We start from the raw sequence: 20,354 nt of genomic DNA on the forward strand, positions 1-20,354 counted from the left end.
ACGACCCACTGTCGTGAACATGCTCAGTATTCCAAGCCGATCAAAAGAGTATTACTGGCAGTACCAGTCACCCGAACCCTATGGTACAAGGCGCAAGGGGTAAGTCATGGAGTCGGATCCAAAGCAGATGGATCACACTCACACCCAATTTGCAACTAAGGCCTTTGCAGCATGGGTCGGCAGTCGGGTCAGTCACGCCGCAAGTCCCGAATTGATCTGTGCATATACCGACAGACATAGATATTGTCGAAGCAACAACAGCAGCGAGGAGGAATGAAAAACGCATGTCTTGTGCTAGGTAGTTTGGGATACGTCGAGGGGATCTCGAATGATAGCTCTGATACTGGCAATAGGAAGAGTCGAAGGTTTGCTTATATATCCCATAAATTGCGAACCACTTGGCAGCTCTATCAGAATGGTTGACTGGCGGACTTCAGTACCATAGGCAGAGTCACATGGTCTGCGGGTAAACAATCCAGACTAAGGGATGGTAGTGAAGGCCTGAATAAAAAATAACCCATACCGATAGACGCGCCGTTGTTTCGGTATCAATGCTTTGGTGACGTGTTACATTTGGGAGTACTGCAACACCAACTATAACGTTAACCGCAATCGACACATACCAGAGGCCGCGAAACAGCCATGGGTCAACGTACCCGCACGTAGCAGGAGCTTGAAGACCACAACCCAATGTACTAGACAAGATCAAGCCATCGAATTGTCAAACCGTGTGCTTCGGCTTTCGCAACTCGGAGGCTTCGTTGTCCAAAGACCTGTGGTGATCTCATCTACTTACAGCATATGTTCACAGGTAAACAGAGGCGCTCACACGAATTTTCCAAATCCTAGTCCATCGATATGAAGACCGCTGGAATCTTGATGCATCCGAGCGCGTTGGCAATTGATGGCGGGCTATCGATCCCCGCCACCGAACTTCTTTTCTTCCCAAAAATTTTCAAATTTTGTAGGCAGCTTTAATTTGCTGTGGTGGTGGTGTCGTGGGAATTCGAATGTCCTGGGGCGACTTCACGAGAACGGTCTCCCATCAAAATCAATATTCGCCATGCTCTCGAGATGCAGTGATTTATCAGCCGCTCTCCTATTTCTTACCTGTGCTTTTTGATTGCGAGCTCTCGTATGAGGATATATTTAGGCCTGCCGGTTGAACGCACCCAGTAACTGTTATCCACGCAATTAAGAAGCCAGGTAAAAATGCCGCACAGTTTTGCCTGACTCCTTTGAGACGGTCGTTGCACTACCAAAAAAACATCATCCTCTGCAAACAAATAAGCAAGATGAGAAAACAATTACTCCGGGATCACAGAAGCAAGGTCCACTCGCAGTTAAGACAATCGACAGTAAAGGACTTAACAAATTATGCGTTTCGCACCTAACATGGGGAAAGTTTCGCTTGCGTGGGCAGATCTATCGATGTTCCCTGTGACAAGCAGACATGACCGTCTGAGCTACCTTGCGAATTATTTTGTGCCGACCCACTCGATGGCCAACCATGCAGAAGGAACCCATCACCCTTTGTTGCTGGCCAAGAGAGGTACTTCACAGGTCCTTACTTACTGTCAAAAAATATAATCCGTATATTGAGAGTCAACTGCTCATGGGTGTGATTAATGAAAATACGGTGGACGCGGACTGAGATGAAGGAAAGACGCTAGGAAAATGTTAGTCATAAGTTTGTCTATTTCGAAAAAGTCGGATTGAATGGTTACATAAGCTAGGAGCTACAACTAAATTCATCAAGTGCTTCATCGTTGCTCCCAAATGTCTTCCATAGGCCCACAAATCCCAGCACACCTTCTAACCGTCGCGTCAGCCGACGATTCTGACGAAGATGACAATTACACACCGGCTCTGCCACCCGACCTTGCTGCCTCCCGCACAGCTGGGCCTTCGTTACCCTCAAAGAGTGAATCGAATACACCGCCTCCAAAACGACAATACGTAGGACCATCATTACCTCGCTCGCGAGCTCCTTACGATGATGACTCGGATTCAGATGTTGGGCCTCAACCACTTCCTGCAGCTTATGCTTCGCGAATAGAAGGAAAATCAGGCGTGGAAGAGTTCTTGGAGAGGGAGGAAAGGAGAAGGAAACTTCAGGAAGAGGCGAGCAAGCCAAAAAAGCTTCAACGGGAGGAGTGGATGCTTGTACCTCCAAAAAGTGGCGACTTATTGGCGTGTACGTTTCATTCAAGACGCGGTTCTCTGAGTTGTGTACTTATCAAAGTCATATAGCGCTTGACCCGACGAAAGCCAGGCCTCGTCAGTTCGCACGTAGCGCTGCACCATCGCGGGACAATTCCGGATCTTCCCTTTGGACAGAGACACCCGCGGAAAAACAGCAACGCCTCGCTGACGAAGTTGCTGGACGGAAACGACGTGCAGCAAATGCACCGCCAGAGGAAGACTCGCATGAGATAGCCAAGCGACGGCGACGAGATGAGGAGATTCGCAGAGGGGTTGAGGATCACACAGTACGTGACCTTTGATTGTTCGTTCCGTTTGAAATGGAACTTGACTCATTATTTGCCAGCGCAAGGCTCGTGGTTCAGCCCTTGTCGAGTCGCATATGGAACGAGAAAAAGAGGAGGAGACGCACAAGCAGAGTGAACCCTCGGTTATATGGGATCATGGACGCGATATGTCTCTAGGTGGACGACTTATGGACGATAAACAGAGGCAGAAGATGCTTCGGGATGCCAAAGGACTCGGAGAGCGTTTCGGTAGTGGGAACAGCGGAGGTTTTCTGTAAGTTCCTGACACTGCGCAAGAGCTGGAACCCCCCTTCAGGTCTTTGTCGCGGACCGTGGCATCTCGTGAGTCCTATCAGTTTTCTTATTCGTGGTATACTTTTCTTGTATGATATGTCTTATGTGGATATCTATATACAGCGCTCGCTCTTGCTGTGAGGACTTCTACTGTCTCGTCCAGTGCAATCGTTGCATCATCATCATCATCATTATCATCAACCCGAGTGTCGGAGCTATGTTCGAAAGCTGAGCTTAGACGGATGATGCAAATGATCCCGAGAGTACCACCATCATTCTGATATTTTATATTTCTTCTCCATTGCAAGCTGTCTTGTCGGACTATATTAGTACGTCTTCCTTGACCCTCTTGTCTGTCTTACTTCTGTGATTTTTTGTTTGAAAATTTTATCTGCGATAGAAACAGATTGTCGTACTTATCTGCGCATTCCACTGCACGTAACAATATATTTCCTAGGAAATTATTTAGAGTCTCTGTTCGGCTTTCTTATTGAATGTATGATGCTCGCGTCGATTGTCTCTTCTGTCGGTGTTCCATGGACTGTACGGCATGAGTGACGTTCGGTCTTGGTTGGTAATTCCTTAGGCACTAAACTTACATATCACCGCGGCGTTCCAGCCTGTGCGCGCGTTGGACCAACGTGAGTGACAGGAGTTTCGAATAAACCCTGATGTGCAGTGCGTGCCAAAAATATTGACAAATGTGCATTCATTGCATCGGATTGTGTTCCCATCTCAAACATGCTGCCATTGTCATGCAGCCAGTATGACGCAGCAGATCTCAGAGAATCTCTAAGTCGGCTAGATTATAGGTCTTCGTTGTGCTGCCGTGCTGTTCGCGAGGTCTGGTAGAAGGTCGAGCCTAGAATGAAGACAAACATTTCTTCTTTGAACTAACGAGTCAGGAGCGAGTCCACCGAAAAAAGACAGTGAAAATATGGGTGAGACGAGTGGTGCCACATTCATGCTCCATGCTCCATGCACCCAAGCCACAGGAGGTATCTGACGGAGTGACGAGTGAGAGTTGGGATTTGTTGGTGCTCCTGCCAATCCTGCGTGTCCCGATCAGTGCATCTGATCGCGGGGCCCCTCGCTTGGTTGGTCTGGAATCAGTAAGCTATGCAACTACCACGAGTGCTGGTAGTGACTCTAATCGATGAGAAAAGGAACTGGCTTGCGCTGGAAGTGTCGTGTGTGACTACTCCAAAGGCCTCGGACAGCATTTAGATCCTCCAAGAAACACAGCCGACGCGTCCACTGTTGAGTTGACAGAAACACAAGAATAAAACCGGGACTGCGCTCACTGAAGGGCATTCGAATGTAGATGGCCTATTGCAGGGAACGACAAATATAATTCAGTCATGGCGTATGGTCCACCACATGCAACCTACACTTGACTTGCACACTAATGAGCAGCACAAGACAGTACATCGATGACAAAAGCGAATGTATGCATGTAATCAACCACTCACAATGAAAGGACCAAGAGTCAAGCGAGGAAGGAATTCCCTATGCACGGGCGGGTGATCATTTTGGTGATTGGGGTACCGGGGATGCATTGATATGGGCTAATCTGTAGCTAAATCTAGATGAATCGAGCGTTCCATGATCCGACGAGTGTCTGTGCTATGCTATGCCCTCCTTCTTCGCATTCTATATCCCCTGAATACGAGCACAGCCTCTGGGTTGTTACCGTGGACATAGGACATACTGCCAAGGGTCCTCTGCGCCCAGTATGTAGATAATACGTACTGCAGTTGGACTGTGTATCCCCCACATGCCATAAATTGGGGTTTTCGTTGCATACCGGCATACTAAGACCATGGAGGATCGTGATCACAACCATAAAAGTATGAAAGAAGTCCTTCTGGTGGAGGTGAGGCTGACCTCGCGGTGAGCCCAAGGAGATATAGCGGCGAAAAGAGGATGGAGCGGCTACTTTCGAGCGTCAACTAAAAACATCCTTGCGATAACAAAGGAGGCTGAAACAATCAGTACTGGGTTTGAGCGTTGACTGGACCAATGGATGACTGGGATTGACGAATGTTCCGACGAGCACGTTCAAACGATGAGTGGAGGAAGTGTTAAGCTCGCTGAACTTGGCTGTAGTACTAGCTCAACGTGTTCGATAGTTGTGATAAGAACCTCGGCAATCGGATGAACCCGGACGAAAATGAAAGGGTCCAATCACTGCCACCATAGTGGTCTAGACTCTACTGGTTTCTCGAAAGTTGCAACTCACGGTATAAAGTCAAGCAGTAGATGCGAGCTTGTACCGAGCCACACACGAGTTCATCTTATACGAATTCATCATAAATTACGGTATACACAATTGTCCTCCGGAACAACTTGAACGATGCCATCACACGACAAGCTGGGTTCCTCCTCGCGGAAAAACAGAACCCATACGCCCGCTTCCCTATATAAAAGCACAGGCCCTGCCTCCCCCTCCCGCCCACGTAAACTCCCACTAAGCTCACTACGCCTGCGCCCAATACCTAATTCCTACTGGGCGACTCCCCTCCTACTCGCATGCGAGTACCCCTGGTCTCCTTTTGAAACTTCCCACCCAAAAACTTGACAAGCTCCTTGCCGCTGGGGTCCGCACATTCATTGACCTCACTGAGCCTGAGGAACTCATGCCCTACAAGCCCCACCTCCCAAGGCACATCAGTGCCGCCGGCCTCGACGCGACTACCATCTCCTACCACCAATTCCCTATCCCTGATCGTTCGCTACCCTCACAAGCCAACATATTTCATGCGTCTAGTGCTAAATGTGCTCAGGGAAAATGCAGAGCAAGGGCGCGTGTGTGCTGTACATTGCCGTGGTGGGATTGGGAGGACCGGCTTGGTTATCGGGTGCTGGCTCGTAGAGGCAGGAATCGCGAGGGACGGCGAAGAAGCACTGAAGATAATAGAACGGGAGTGGCGGACTGTCGAGAAGTGCAAGCGCTTCCCGCACTCGCCAGAGACTGGTCCGCAATTCGAGTTTGTGAGGAACTTCACGAGTCCGGCGATGGTGCATGTCTAAAGGACCTAGTGCGCGTGTTTTACTCGCCTGCTTTATTTCAGTATGCTTGTCCCTTTTTCCCTACTCGCACCCTGCTCATAGACGCGTTTTCAGCATACCTCCCACGCCCCTATAAATCCCACCTCGCTGTGGCTACCATATCCCTATTCATATTTCCCTGGCTATGGCCACTGGTTCTGCTAGTCTCATACGTGCCTGGGCATCTTTCTTCCCTCTTGTGCAGGTCACCTTCCCCTCTTGCGCTGATGATGTGCACAATCACATCCCAGATAATGAAACGTGTACTTACCATGTCACACTTACATACATACGTCTTCAAGCTTCACTTTAAGTAGAAGCTTGATGGCCTAGGATGTGTACTGCTATGAATGAATTGTTACTGAGAGAGACACCCTCGGCGGGCTGATACGAATGAGAATCGAATTACACCAGTCATTAATGGGCCCGATGTAACATGGTCAGACTGCCACCCGCATAACCGTTACACCAAAAGGTGAAATACTGAAAGCTAGCTTTCAGCATCAGCGACAGTGTATGTACTGATTATGGGAACTCAGGTAAGCCAGCGTGCAGTACCTATGCTTCAGTGCCAGCATGACATCATCGATTCTGATAGTGATGCGAAAGCGCTTCGCGGAGCTCCCCACCAATAAGAGAAATTCGGTATTCGCCGGTGAGCGCCCACAGGCCAGCGGCAATTTTTTCTTCTCGTGTTGCAGGAACTTGGAAGGCGATACTTCATGTTCAGAAGCTTCAGGTTCGACGTTTCATTTGACGATACACGGTTTTCCTTCGTGGCACAAGTATTAGTAGGTGAGATCCGATGAGTGAGAATGAGTGTTTACCTTTACCTTTCTTGAACTGATAAGCAGTTCAAGCAAACCATCGCAGGCCAGCAGAGACTCGGATATCATATAATACACCCCGACAGAGGGGCCCTGTCGAGTTTTGATTTCCGCTGCTGTACTATCGACACAGCAAGCGGAGTAATATCTGAACAGCCACGAGTCATTGTACGTGTGGCTTCAACTCATGTTTGAATCTCACCGCCCATATGCTACAGCTGCCTGATTTGTGCCTTTCCGATATCATGCAGCTCATGTTCGCTGCTGCGGCTTCTCTTGTGGTGGTAGGGTTGATCGCTCGGGCGTCTCTTTTTAAATTACAGCGCGCCCGACCTCTTCCACCTTCCCCTCCCACGTGGAGGGTTTTGGGGCACTTCAAGTCCTACCCCCTCGCAAGTAAAATCTTCATGCTCGACTGGCTGTCTCTTACACAATGCTGATCGTGTCCCATATGCGTTGTAAGGGATGGACGGACCAGTATGGCCTTCTGATTACCATCCACTCAGCAGCTGAGAAAATTGTTGTCGTCGGTCGTCACTGACTCACCATGTCAGTTCATTCACGCCAAGTTGGCATACTCAGGCCATCATGCTTCTACAAGCTGCGGTGGATATTATGGAGAAGCACGGCAGTCCCTAGCTGATCGACCTCGCCGAGACACAATTTCGACCTTAATACAACAGCGGAGGGCGTATTTTCGTCGACAAGGGATGTGGTGGGTGAGAAAGAAACTTCAAACAAGTGAGGAGAGATCAGAAGACAACCCACTACAGCGCTCACTGGTTGCTTAGAGGCACATATTTGAAAGTTCAAAAAGAACTCAAAACGGCACAGTTAATTCCTTCGTCACTCCGTTTGCGATACATCGGCTTCTTGGCATACATACGTTCATCATCCAGATGACTGCTTCTTGACGACAGCAGTCTATCATCACGGTAGTGATGCGCAGCTCAGGCAGGACACCCTATAATACAGAAGGAACGACTGTCTTCCTTCCTTTTCCATTGGTCTGACTAGGGGAGACTAGGTTTCAGTCACAACTTCAATTGTGCTCACTATCAACGTCTGGGCCATCGCAACGTTTGTTGCACTCTTTCTATTCGCTCATGTTTTTGTGGTGTAACTGAGAACAGTAGTTATGTACCGCCGCACTCGAGTTCGCAGTGAGGTGGATTTTTCATGGGCTGGCATGATGTGAGTCTCATACCAGGTGTTCCTTTCCTTTGTTAGACTTACATGGGCGATGCAGTCTAAAGGCGATATATGGAATTTGTTGCGCCATCAAATCGTCACGGACATAGCAAAGTTTCAGCATGCGGTGCACAAGACCTTGACGGCAATCTTTTGCCAGATTGATGATCTGGCCTGAGGTCATGAGCGGTAACCAAAAGTTAAAGGCTTGTAAGGTCTAAATCTTTTGTGCATCGCCCAACAGTTGCGTTGCAGCGGCTATGATAGCAATCAATCCCGACGTGACAACAGTTAACATTCCAGTTACATCATGGATTCCACTGGATCCCACCGCGGGCAAAGTCACAAAAATAAGGCCTGTGATAAAAGTCAAATACGGTGGAAATGTAACACGATACGGGGAACATAAGGGTACATAGCTCAGAAATTTTAATGATAGAAAACTTTCGGAAAGTAACCCCGATTGGCTAGTACCCTTCGGGGTGTGACATCATTAACAATTTGTCACATCAAGAACGATCATTGCCTAGCACTGATTCAACATTTCAGTACTCATCATTGCCAGTGAGGAATCAAGTTCAATTAAAATTTCAGAATCATCTTTACTCGTTTAAGTTGCGTTAGAAATTGACCTGCATCCCACAGGGGACCCTATATTTTCAACTTTGCCCGCGGTGGGAGTGAAGATAGCGCTTGCAGTCATTGCAATCATCGACACATCAAGTAATATTGTACTATAGTGCATGGCACTTCAGGTACTTCCAAGGCACTATCTCTGATGCTATCGAATGAAGTTCCGCCTTTGGCTTCTGACCAACTTAAGGCTGTGCCGCAGTACCGGTTTGGAGGCTTAAAATAACTAGGGTAATCATGATTTCAATTAATGCCTATCGAACGCCGCACTTATAAGTAATGTTCGCAGGTGTATCGCTCCGTCGCCATTCATCACTTGCGGGCAAGTACCACAAGGCGCATACCGAGTACTGAGTACCGATCTCTTATCCTGATATGTCTTCCCTATCGATCTCAGACCTCACGAAGTTACAGACGGTCAAGGTGAGTCAGGGGCAGCCTGCCTCCAGCAAACTCGAGGTTGAACATTATGTCTGATTTAGTACGTCAATTGTGAGTGTCCGCGGATCGTCCGAAAACTGAACGGCGGCATTGACCATTGTTTCTTTAGTGGGCAGTCTTGCAATCCTCGTGAGTATTAGATTCATTTCTTGTGTTTCTAGCTCAAATCTCTTTCGACGTTTCAGGCATTTGATTATTGCATCACTTTTGCTGAAGAGGTCGAGGAAATATCTGTCTGTTTGCGAGTGTTGTTCTGACCACTCCCCACAGGTGCAATGGACCTGGTCCAGGCCATGGGATGTAACTCGTATCATTTTCATCATTTCTCGATATTTGCCTTTCGCGGGTGTTGGAATGACTGCATATGGCGAGTGACCCACTCCGATTCTCCTTATCGTGTGTGTTGCTGAAGGGTATATCTTAGATGCACTCCGTACCAGCAATCAGGTAAGATTAGATGGCAGATGGTTTCAACGTTAAGCTGATTGTATGGGGATAAGTGTGCCTCTACTCTGGAAGGAAATAGTGAGTCGACCTGCCAAACTGTTCATTCTTCATGTAACTCAAAGACGTGAATGTCAGTCATTCACATCATAAGTATCGTTGCCGCGGAAGGTGTGTATGTTCCATATGCATGTTGAGAGTGTAGTGGATCTCACTTCCTTGGCAGCCTTGCTGGTTATTCGGACCTGGGCGTTCTGGCAAAAGAGTAAAAAATTGCTGATCGGGTTATTGGTTTATAGTGTGGTGCGTGTTTTGCAGAACAGGAATGATAGCATTTATTTCTTACTATTGCATAGTTGACAATTGCCGCTGCCATTGCCGCAGATCTCAGCCCTACAATGTTGATTCCAGGAGGTGAGTTCATTAGCGTTCGCAAACGAAATTCGTTCTAATATGACTATTAGAGGAGCCCCCCCTAGGGACCTGTTACTTCGAAAGCACACGCAACTCTGCGGTCGTATACATTTTCTTGGCGATGTTTGAATGCGGTTAGTGATCATCCAAAACTTTCTACTGGCCCACTTACCCATAACAACATCAACATGACAGTGATATTGACCCTTACTGTATATAAGAGGGTACACGACTATCGAGACTTCCAGAGCGGAATTGTAGTGACCCTGTACTACGATGGCATGATTTACATGTTGTGCATCCTCAGTGCGTGGAAATAGTTGACTCTAGGGATATTATTGAATAACGCGTTTCGGGAAGCTATCACAATTGCTAATGTCATCATTGGAGCTGCACTTGCGGTACGTGTCTGGTCTGTCAAATCCTACGACTCGCTAATTTTCTGCAGAGCGCCTATAGCAATATGTTTGACACGTACGTCACCAGCTGCACTCTGGCTGCTAGTTGATCTTGAACCCACTGTACTAGGCTACAGCTGGTCATTCACAGTGTCCTGGCATCGCGAATTCTATTCCGCCTTCGACATAGGAATGAACGTGTCCACGAATCGTCCATGTCAGAACCGATGTTAGACAGTGTGAACTATCTACGACCTGCGTCAATGTCGATGAGTGGGACGGGTACTACCAGAAGTGATGTTTGAGGGAATGTAGGTGTATGCTGAACTATCAACCTCTGTTAAAATGAGAAGCTTCTGTTCTTATCGAATGTACAACTCAGATTGTGATATTATAAGTCAATGATAATACGAGACCTGAGAGGATGAATAAAATGGTGATTCATTCCCAACTGGTTCTTGGTTTCTTCTGAGCCTGGTTGCGGTGTCAATGCTTCTCATGCAGCGTCAGGATAATTCTGCATCATGTGCCTGAGCTCCACTTCCGGGAACCTCCTCTTGAAGTCAATAGCGCATGGCCTGTCATTCGGCATCGCCCCGGTCATGAAACCCCAGTCATTCAGCGGCTTTGTAGGATCCAGAGTGAGCTGGAAAGCCCAAATAATAAGGAGCAAGTCTATGAAAACCGATCTGCACCAATCGAATGAACTCGGAAGATCATGTGCGCGGAATGATACTAGTACCTGTTCGCAACGTGTAGTCCGGGGCATATCCTGGAAGGAAGGATCAGAAAAAGGATATCTTGAAAGATGGTGCTTATCGCCGACCAAACCCGTAGACGAAGAACTTGAGATCGTCTCTTATGCGAACCTGGTCGCTAATCCAGCGCTCAGGCTTGAATGCGTCAGGGTCTGGGTAGATTTGTGGATCTCGAGAGATGGGCCTGAGACGAAGCCTATTAGATATTTCGCGTCTTGAAGAACGGGTTCTTACCAATGGTTACCGAACACCGTAGTCCCCGCGGAAATGCAATAGTTTTCCTGGCAGTGGATGTCAGATTACCCTTGGGACGACAGATTGTTTACAGTACTTGCCCAAATCATATCTTGAGTCGTTCGGTGAGCAAATCCTGCGAGTGAACCGTGTAAATTTCAAGTACATGACCAACGATGAAGATACCTACCATTAATGATCTCCATCTCAAGGCTTCCGAGATGAAGGCCTCCAGACGAGGAAGAGATTGTTGGTCAGCGAAGGTCGGCGCTGTGGCAAAGAAACCGTTGAATCGGTAAAACTACAGTAGGAAATCGAGCTCGGTGCCTCCCGATGACCGTATCGAGCTCGGCTTGGACTTTAGCTTGTTCCTCGGGGGAACACGCGACCGCCATTAGCAACGTGCATATTGCCACAGCAGTCTGACACTTAATATCAGCTACATATATTCGGACACAACAAAGGGAGGTACCTCATCGAATCAGATCCAGCTCCGAATAAAGCACCACGAAGAAACGCCTTCTCGGTTTCTGTCAAATTATAGAGGTTGTCGTGTTCTAGCATATATTTCGCAAACGAAGGGCCGACATCCACATGACTCTGCTGTGGAACAATTAAACACAATCTGAAGATTGCCAAGGCCATACATACCATCTGCTGTTTCACGCGGTTGAGCTGATTTGTGTAGAGTTCCCTGGTCCTCTCAAACTGCTGTTTCAAGTCTTGACCATACGAACGAAGGTATTTGAGCCATGGAATCGACTCCACCAGGCAAGCACCAGGGCGTAGAGCTGTACGAAAGCTCTCGAAGAGGTAGTGAATTTCTCTGACTTCAGGATCAGTTGCAGACGTGGGCGTAGTTTTCCCGTATGTAATTTTCATAATCGTCGCCGCAGAGGAAAGCATCTACGTTGTCGCGTGGTTCTGGAATTTGTATGGATCATCAAGAACGTCCAAAACCATATGTTTCGCGTGTGACATCTGCAAAGGCTGATAGGCTTCCGCCGATCTAGGTTGTAGATGCGTATGAAGTGCTCTGCGTATGTTGCACTAGTAAGATAGGACTGTTTGTGCTTTTTATTACCGATTACGAACCTACGCATCCGACGAAACTTATCCCCAGCGTGCATCAAACCGATCACCTGTCCGCCGCTAAGGATTTCTCCAGCAGCAATCATGCGAGGACGATCCGCCCTGCTTCTCCATGATCTCAACTACAGCCTGCAACAGAATGTTAAACCTGGACGCTGTAACTCAGCACTGAGGACTGACTTTGTGATGGCCAATGATACCGATCTTCTCAGTTCCTGAACGAGTGGCGACGAGAGGACCATGCTCGTCGATCCATGCCACTATAGTAAGAAACAAATTGATCAGAGAAGGAACATGATTAGCATTGGAATCGTGACAACTATGATGTCAATTTTAACTTGCGAAGGGGCAGGTAGTGTCCCAGAAGGCTGCAAGTGGGAGGGGAAGGTAGGAGAGGAAACTCTCTGAGCTAGCAAAGTAAGCCCAACTAGTAATTGCTCCCACTAGCCCAAGGCAAGCCACAGCACCGGGGACGAGTTGCGTATTGTCAGAAATGGGCAGGTCAAGCAGCTTTACCATGACTGATCGGGAGGAACGCAAAGTCCTGCAGATTGTAAGAATGTTGTTGAAAAGCGCATTCAAGTTATGGCTTTTTCAAGTACAACAATACACGTGTCCCTGAATGATGGCACCTGAAGCTAGGAGACGGTTTATACAGCCATTACACATTATAGGGACGTTTACAGTACCGTTTTGAACTATTTGGTTTCAACTTCTGGTTTCCGATTGTCGGAAAAGGATGTACCGGACTACTAGTAGATTATGAAAATCGATGAACTTGAAGGACCCCGCGCCGACGGGCAGGACCGTCTAAGTCGCTTAAATTCATCTAGCAAGCGTATTGAAATCCTTCTAAGGTGATATTTCGCGACTTATCGTGCCCAGTGTATATCACGACTCGCCAAGAGTGACTAGTGACCAGCCCCTTGCGGGATTGTCAATGTACACTGTGATTCATCAGGCAGGCAACTTGAACATTGTTTGGTCACGTGATCATGAGGTCGTTATGTAATCAATGCTACTGATGTATGGTGCGCGTCACTTAGACACCACCAATTGTGTGCTAAAGTCCTACCATCTTGAAAAAACGTCAGAATTTTAATTCCTCTTACAAAAATGTTCCTTTTGATGAGACGAACAAAACTGTAAGAGCGATTTTCAATCTGGTCAAATTTGACGGAGATAAAAATTTTGTCGGCAGTCAGATTGGCCACTTGTTATCTACCCTACTGACAGTCAATCAAAAAGTTGTGCTACAGTCTCCGGAACTCGTCGGTGGGACTTGTACTTGGTTGAACTGAACTGCTGGACCTTCAGCTGTGCATAGCATCAACGACGGGGCTATGCTCTGCTTGTGAACGAGACGGAGAAGTGGGCTATTTTGTACTTAGGTTGAATCCTACGACAACAATATCGAAGCAGATTCTCCATCCTCCGTGTCGACTTTGGCAGCGGCTTGTAGGGGTTACCATAATAGGCTAGGGGTTAGGGTTAGGTTTACAAACTTCGAGTCAATTTGGCCTCTGCACACAATTGGTGGTGCCTAAGTGACGCGCACCATACGAAATTCACGAGCTTAGCCTCGGCGATGATCGAATCCGTCGTTCCTTCTTCTGGACCTCTTGCTCCTTGTTCTTCCCTGCACACTCCTTGTCATGTTTGGCCTGTACCACCCGCCGCTTTCGCTCGTCACCTCAAGCATCCACCATGCGAGCTTTCTTGACCAAGCTCCGTCGGGTGCGGCCAGGTCCCATAATATCTTGTATGCAGGTACTTGTCCTATTCTTCTTGTACATGAACCGGGAGTTGAGATACACAGCAGGTGTTGGGAACTTGGAAGTTCCGAGTCTCCGACGCCTGCTGTGCTCGCCTGCTGTTGTGCGATCATGATGTGACGCAGTTGGCATACTTATCACATGTGTCAGTACTTTTTTCAAAAGATTCCCAATTCCACCAAGAGTTCATTAACTCATCGAGGGCCTGTTCAGGACATTCAAGTCTTGATTGAAATTTTCCAAAGGTTTTTCATTTGCCATCTGAGCCCTCCCTATGGTGATTCTGCCCTGCGGACTCGGATGTCGTCCCAGAGTAGGAAGCCTTGCACGTCTATTGAAAGACTTGAAGCTTGGAGGTCTGAAACTGAATAAAATGTGATGCATTTGATATATCACTAAGCCTTCATACTAATGTCAAAATTAGGAACCAACTGCAATTCCTTTTCGCCACTTTCAGTTTTTACCTTCCAACTTCTTTAAATAAGTCTTGAACGAGTCCACCCCTAATGGAAATGTGCTGGATCGCTGCTTTCTACCTTCCCCTGCCAATCATCAATCGCTTCTTGGTTCTGGTACCTGCTTTAATTGTAGCAGCGCGGATGTTAACGCTATGGCACTCAGGTTTCCGCAGACTACCAGTGCAAACATGAAAGAGACTCGCATATGCCAGTTCCGCTGAGTTCTTTTGTATTGGCAGGATGGTTAGTACATTTGGCGTCCAGGGAAGTCGTCAACAATGCGGGGCAACCGGAAGAGCTTTTTCTTGTTTTCCTTGACCTCTTGGCAAGAGGACAGTGACCATCCTACGTCCAATCACTCAATTCTGTTAGGATCGCGACCATATCTGGCGCCTCTATCCGACCTCCTCACAAGCTGTTTCCTCTACATTTAGAATTCGCTCCTTTTGCCGCAAGTTCCATCTGAAAGCGCGACTTGGTCACCGGGGAGTACTACCCTCACCTGTTCGTGTTGAAGCTACCCAACGTGAAATGGGACAACCCATTATACTCCATCATTGGGACACTTTTGGTTATGGATACTAGCACCGAGCTGATCACTCATGTTTTTCATATAGACATGATTAATATCATCTTGAAGACAGGTGGGTATCCCCGTCCTGGATGTGTGGAAGGCGCACGACGCTTTTGTGGGTCGCCCCACATGCATTCTCCTGCTTTGTGCTAACTCACCGTCACCATGTCTATCCCCTCCTCCCGCTCCTTCAATTCCTCCATCAATTACACGTGGCTAGCCAATAGCTACGGTGTCTTGGTGCCTATCGAAGCACACCAAGGGCTACACGCGGGGCAACTGGTCTATGTCTGCCCTAGTTACTTACTCTCAAGGAGACAAGTTGAGATCGACGAGCTCAGTACGCATCTATCTGTCTAGGAACACAGTGCAAATAACGAAGGTTATGCATTGTTTTTCTCTCCCTTACTTTCGGAGAACCAATTTCCACGCCGCTCTATTGGCGTCCTGTTCTAATTAGTTTTTAAGGATATCTCACTCCGCTCAATCTCACTGGGTGGTGTTCACATAGATCTGGCTCGCAGTGCAGAGAACCTAAAATTCATTCATCAGCAATGGCTTCGATGAATCACATCTTATTCACCTCGCCAGGGTACGCGTTAGTGCAGTTGGTATTCACGTTCGGGTTGTTCGCGAGCAACGTGTTGATCGGGATACCAGCCGCATTGGCAACGCTTTGGCACGTGTCACCGGTCTGCATAACGTAGGTAACATTGCAATCCTGGCCGCTGATTCCAAGGCATAAAACCTATGACGATGAGTTCAAGTGTTTTTCAAGCATCAAAATGTCTTACCCTCTCCGATAAACAAATTATCGCAACCGGGGTCAATAATTCCGCTGTTGACTGTCGCCAGCTGGTATCTATGGCATACGTTCGATGAACAAGTGAACGGAAGGCACAATGATTGTACGTACGTGGAAACGTTGTCTCTTGCGGATATTGCATCACATGTATCTCCAGATTGAACAGTTGCATTACGGTCACAACCAGCGGGGAGTCCTAGACATTTTGCAGTTATGAATGTTAGCATAATCGAACCTCGAAGAAGACCATTACTGACCCTGACCAGAAACAACTGAGGCAATAGCGGCAAGCGCAACGAGTCTGGCGGTGAAGAATGAAGCGTGCATGCTGGTCAGGTGAGGGGGTCCAGACACAGGCAAGTGATGTTTAATGCCTTTAAGCCGAATTTTCTAGCTGCCTTTATACACTTGAAGGACCAACACTGGTCGGCTATTCTAACGGCCAGCGTTTGGCGTGTTTTCGAGTCGTCGTGACGGACTGTGAGTAAATGAACACGATCAAATGGCACGCGCGGTGTTCACCGAGGGATGACTCTGACATCAAGAGGATGTGTTAGACTCGGTGAAAATTTGCCCGTGTAACCTGATAATGACATCGTACCAACACCGGTACCGTACGCATACTACCGTTATTAATAACCCTACTCAATGACAGTTTATTTTTGTGCGCGCATAATGAAATAAACTGTCAAGTAAAGTTTGTGTGCTGTTCCTGTCGCGAACAGTAAAACACGAGCAGCCGACTGACTTGCTGAGAGACTGCCGCGGAGAACACACCCAGTGTACGAGTCATCATGGCGCGCGATAACTCATACAAAATCAGCGCCGACGGAGCCACAAGAGAGAATCCACAACGAACCTCCTGGAGACTCTCGCAGTTGCGCTCCTTGCTGAGGTAAAAGACTCCGGAAATCAGCTCGTCGCTATTTCACTCGCATTGGTGGCCTTGGACCGCCGCTGACGGGACAGACTGTCATAGATTCTCCGTTTCGGTCACGGGATGATACGCTGTTTTATGGAAAGCCGGACAGCCGTCTACACGATGGGCCAAAAATGGTAGTCACAAGTTGAGGACTCCGTACACCTCTAAAGAGATTAAGCCAAACGTGACAGGAAAAACAATCTTTTCCTTTTGCCACGCCTTGAACATTCACCCATGGATCGATTTTTCAAGGCCTATCTTGAGTAGTCATAGCTAACCGTTTGGTACCAGAACAGATTAGAAATCTGCTCTCTTGTGGTGCGGTTTCGAAACCTGTCGACATGGACAGTTTTCCGGAGGTTCGTCTAAACTTGGCCAGGAAGCGTCCTGGCCCAAGGGCGGCCTGGTTAACACAACAGAATCAAACTTTCTTTCTCTTGTACTTCGATTGGAAACATGCCTAACAACAGGGTTTTTTTCTATCAGACCACGCCTTGAAGATTCACTCATGGACAGTTCCTCGGAGGTTCATCTCAACTTCGTCCTCGCCAAAGTGGTTACCACAACGGAATCAAAATCCGTTTTTCTTGGACTACGCAGTTTCGAAACCTGCCGGACAACAGGGTTTTTTTTTCTATCAGAACACGCCCAATTCCTCGGGGCAACTTCGCCCTGACTGAAGTGGGTACTGCAACATAATCAGAATCTGTCTCTTGAACTGTACCAGTGCAGGTTCAAAACCTGCCAATGAGTTTTTTTCCCCATCCGAACACGCCTTCAATTGAAGATTCACTGATGGATAGTTCCTCAGAGGCTCATCTCAACTTCGCCCTGGCCAAAGTGGTTACTGCAACGGAATCGAATTCTGTCTCGTGGACTGACAGGTTCAAAACCTGCTGACGAGGTTTTTTCTATCCGAACACGCCTTGAAGATCCCCTGATGGACAGTTCCTCAGAGGTTCATCTCAACTCCGCCTTGGCCAAAGTGGTTACTATCCCAGAATCGAAATCTGTCCCTTGCACTGTACCAGTGCAGGTTCAAAACCTGCCGACGCGGTTTTCTCTCTCAGAACACGCCTTGAAGATTCACTGATGGATATTTCCTCGGAGGTCCATTTCCACTTCGCCTGGCCAAAGTGGTTCCTACAACAGGATCGAAATACGTTTCTGTCGGACTTGCGCAAGCTCGAAACCTGCCGACGACATGTTTTTTTTCCTATCCCAACACACTTTGACATTCACTCATGGATGGATTTCTCGGAGGCTCATCTTAACTGGTCTCAACCGAGTGGTTACCACAACATAATCAAAATCTGTTTCTCTTGCAGTCGGTTCGAAACCTGCTGACCACATTTTTGCAGTGTATAGATCCTCAGGGCTCTGTCTTAAACTAGGCCCAGTCATTGCGCCGAAACCTCCTTTTTATGTGATAGTCTGTCCATGAAATATTTAATAGAATTCACCTTCACGCCTCGTGCGGGTCGTCTCAGAAACATAAGGTATATCCCTGAGACGTGTACGTGCCACATCCTACGTCCAACCACTCAATTCTGTTAGGATCACGACCATATCTTGCGCCTCCATCCGACCTCCTCACAGGCTGTTTTCCTCAACCATCCACACGCTACATTCAGAATTCGCTCCTTTTGCCACAAGTTTCATCTGAAAGCGCGACTTGGTCATCGGGGAGTACTACCCTCACCTGTTCGTTTTAAAGCTACCCAACGTGAAATGGGACAACCCATTATACCCCATCATTGGGACACTTTCGGTTATGGATATTAGAGTCGAGCTGATCACTCATGTTTTTCATATAGACATGATTAGTATCATCTTGAGTGGGTAATAGGTATCCCCGTCCTGGATGTGTGAAAGGCGCACGACGTTTTTGTGGGTCGCCCCACATGCATTCTCCTGCTTTGTTCTAACTCACCGTCGCCATGTATATCCCCTCCTGCTCCTTCAATTACACGTGGCTAGCCAATCTCTACGATGTCTTGTGGTGCCTATCGAAACACACCAAGGGCTACACGCGGGGCAACTGGTCTATGTCTGCCCCTAGTTACTTACTCTCAAGGAGACAAGTTGAGATCGACGAGCTCAGTACGCATCTATCTGTCTGGGAACACAGCGCAAATGACTGAGGGCTATGTATTGTTTTTCTCTCCCTTACTTTCGGAGAATCAGTTTCCACGCCGTTCTGTTGACGTCCTGTTCTAATTAATTTCTAAGGAATCCTCTTATCTCACTCAACTCAATTTGACTTGATGTTCACATAGATCTGGCTCGCAGTGCAGAGAACCTAAAATTCATTCATCAGCGATGGCTTCGATGAATCACATTTTATTCACCTCGCCAGCGTACACGTTAGTGCAGATGGTGTTCACGTTCGGGTTGTTCGTGAGCAACGTGTTGATCGGGATACCAGTCGCATTGGCAACGCTGTGACACGTGTCGCCGGTCTGCATAACGTGGGTAACATTGCAATCCTGGCCGCTGATTCCAAGGCATAAAACCTATGACGATGAGTTCAAGTGTTTTTCAAGCATCAAAATGTACTTACTTCTCCGACAGACAAATTGTCGCAACCGGGGTCGATAATTTTGCTGTTGACTGCCGCCAGCTGGTATCTATGGCATACGTTCGATGAATAAGTGAACGGAAGGTACAATGATTGTACGTACGTGGAAACGTTGTGTCTTGCGGATATCGCGTCACATGTATCTCCAGATTGAACAGTTGTATTGCGGTCAGCAACCAGCGGGGAGTCCTAGACGTTTTGCAGTTATGAATGTTAGTATAATCGAACCTCGAAGAAGACCATTACTGACCCTGACCAGAAACAACTGAGGCAATAGCGGCAAGCGCAACGAGTCTGGCGGCGAAGAATGAAGTGTGCATGCATGGTCAGGTGAGGAGGTCCAGAAACAGGTGATTGATGTTCAATGCCTTTAAGCCGAAATTTTCTAGCTGCCTTTATACACTTGAAGGACCAACACTGGCCGGGTATTCTAACGGCCAGCGTTTGCCGTGTTTTCGAGTCGTCGTGACTCGGCATCCTTGGATTATGAGTAAATGGACACGATCATATGGCTCACGCGGTGTTCACCGAGGAATGAATCTGACATCATAACAAGAGGACGTGTTAGACTCGGTGAAAATTTGCTCGTGTAACCTGATAATGACACGTCGTAACACCGGTATCCGTACTACCGTTATGATCATCTTCGCAACGCAAGATTAGTCGTGACGTCAAACTCGCAGCAAACCGACTTCACGAACGGGACCTTCTAAGCTTTCACGACACCCTTGATTCCTGTCGATTCTCCGAACGCACTTGGTTTCAGATCTTGAGACTCTGACGCGAACCTGGCAATGTCGTGAACTGTCAGCCTAGCGCAGCAATGTGCGGGCCGTGCGGCTCTCGATCGTAATGATATTGATAGGCTCCTGATGAATGTAGTAAGGATTGCTATTTACAAATGGGGCTCGTCGTTGGAGTCGTCGTTGGAGTCGAGGTTCGTGATCTTCCTCTTCCTCTTCCTCCGAAA

At 47.7% G+C, this 20,354-nt stretch overlaps 6 protein-coding genes across 6 annotated transcripts; 3 read left to right on the forward strand and 3 right to left on the reverse strand.

Annotated features, from left to right (window-relative positions):
- Positions 1-1,779: 1,779 nt before the first annotated feature.
- On the forward strand, positions 1,780-2,770 carry DFJ58DRAFT_660324 (uncharacterized protein; the record flags this gene model as incomplete). Its single annotated transcript, XM_041382145.1, has 3 exons — positions 1,780-2,197; positions 2,254-2,492; positions 2,552-2,770. 3 exons carry the CDS (start codon positions 1,780-1,782, stop codon positions 2,768-2,770), a joined length of 876 nt encoding a protein of 291 aa, XP_041243973.1.
- A 2,206-nt stretch (positions 2,771-4,976) lies between these two features.
- DFJ58DRAFT_787906 (uncharacterized protein) lies at positions 4,977-6,210 on the forward strand. The gene is made up of 3 exons (XM_041390128.1): positions 4,977-5,333; positions 5,452-5,516; positions 5,557-6,210. Exons 1-3 carry the CDS (start codon positions 5,143-5,145, stop codon positions 5,817-5,819), a joined length of 519 nt encoding a protein of 172 aa, XP_041243974.1. The 5' UTR covers positions 4,977-5,142; the 3' UTR covers positions 5,820-6,210.
- A 2,158-nt stretch (positions 6,211-8,368) lies between these two features.
- DFJ58DRAFT_787912 (uncharacterized protein) lies at positions 8,369-10,535 on the forward strand. The gene is made up of 17 exons (XM_041390129.1): positions 8,369-8,419; positions 8,501-8,719; positions 8,778-8,911; positions 8,971-8,980; positions 9,039-9,058; positions 9,115-9,147; positions 9,200-9,296; positions 9,354-9,376; positions 9,430-9,454; positions 9,512-9,544; positions 9,600-9,676; positions 9,730-9,787; positions 9,838-9,921; positions 9,983-10,093; positions 10,148-10,188; positions 10,236-10,261; positions 10,316-10,535. Exons 3-17 carry the CDS (start codon positions 8,864-8,866, stop codon positions 10,488-10,490), a joined length of 861 nt encoding a protein of 286 aa, XP_041243975.1. The 5' UTR covers positions 8,369-8,419; positions 8,501-8,719; positions 8,778-8,863; the 3' UTR covers positions 10,491-10,535.
- A 146-nt stretch (positions 10,536-10,681) lies between these two features.
- Positions 10,682-12,383, reverse strand: DFJ58DRAFT_716342 (cytochrome P450; the record flags this gene model as incomplete). The annotated part of the gene is made up of 11 exons (XM_041384212.1): positions 10,682-10,860; positions 11,012-11,127; positions 11,178-11,224; positions 11,279-11,313; positions 11,364-11,478; positions 11,516-11,616; positions 11,684-11,777; positions 11,829-12,083; positions 12,129-12,186; positions 12,273-12,329; positions 12,364-12,383. 11 exons carry the CDS (start codon positions 12,381-12,383, stop codon positions 10,682-10,684), a joined length of 1,077 nt encoding a protein of 358 aa, XP_041243976.1.
- A 3,182-nt stretch (positions 12,384-15,565) lies between these two features.
- Positions 15,566-16,208, reverse strand: DFJ58DRAFT_727870 (uncharacterized protein; the record flags this gene model as incomplete). Its single annotated transcript, XM_041385526.1, has 5 exons — positions 15,566-15,610; positions 15,660-15,824; positions 15,871-15,931; positions 15,993-16,077; positions 16,139-16,208. 5 exons carry the CDS (start codon positions 16,206-16,208, stop codon positions 15,566-15,568), a joined length of 426 nt encoding a protein of 141 aa, XP_041243977.1.
- A 2,575-nt stretch (positions 16,209-18,783) lies between these two features.
- On the reverse strand, positions 18,784-19,990 carry DFJ58DRAFT_787928 (uncharacterized protein). The gene is given in 6 exon segments (XM_041390130.1): positions 18,784-19,105; positions 19,155-19,319; positions 19,367-19,433; positions 19,488-19,573; positions 19,648-19,854; positions 19,866-19,990. 5 exon segments carry the CDS (start codon positions 19,702-19,704, stop codon positions 19,058-19,060), a joined length of 423 nt encoding a protein of 140 aa, XP_041243978.1. The 5' UTR covers positions 19,705-19,854; positions 19,866-19,990; the 3' UTR covers positions 18,784-19,057.
- Between the last annotated feature and the right edge of the window lie 364 nt (positions 19,991-20,354).

Source organism: Suillus subalutaceus, assembly GCF_016647625.1.
Source record: "Suillus subalutaceus strain FC151 chromosome Unknown DFJ58scaffold_52, whole genome shotgun sequence".
Classification (NCBI taxonomy): domain Eukaryota; kingdom Fungi; phylum Basidiomycota; class Agaricomycetes; order Boletales; family Suillaceae; genus Suillus; species Suillus subalutaceus.

Coding starts and splice junctions, on each gene's coding strand:
- DFJ58DRAFT_787906 (XM_041390128.1), top strand. CDS start 5,143: ATGCCATCACACGACAAGCTGGGTTCCTCCTCGCGGAAAAACAGAACC. Junction 5,334..5,451: donor CTCGCATGCGAGTACCCCTG/GTCTCCTTTTGA, acceptor CCACCTCCCAAG/GCACATCAGTGCCGCCGGCC. Junction 5,517..5,556: donor CCAATTCCCTATCCCTGATC/GTTCGCTACCCT, acceptor TCATGCGTCTAG/TGCTAAATGTGCTCAGGGAA.
- DFJ58DRAFT_787928 (XM_041390130.1), bottom strand. CDS start 19,704: ATGCACACTTCATTCTTCGCCGCCAGACTCGTTGCGCTTGCCGCTATT. Junction 19,320..19,366: donor ACAATTTGTCTGTCGGAGAA/GTAAGTACATTT, acceptor TCATCGTCATAG/GTTTTATGCCTTGGAATCAG. Junction 19,106..19,154: donor CTAACGTGTACGCTGGCGAG/GTGAATAAAATG, acceptor AATGAATTTTAG/GTTCTCTGCACTGCGAGCCA.
- DFJ58DRAFT_787912 (XM_041390129.1), top strand. CDS start 8,864: ATGTCTTCCCTATCGATCTCAGACCTCACGAAGTTACAGACGGTCAAG. Junction 9,148..9,199: donor GCATCACTTTTGCTGAAGAG/GTCGAGGAAATA, acceptor CACTCCCCACAG/GTGCAATGGACCTGGTCCAG. Junction 10,094..10,147: donor TTACATGTTGTGCATCCTCA/GTGCGTGGAAAT, acceptor CGTTTCGGGAAG/CTATCACAATTGCTAATGTC.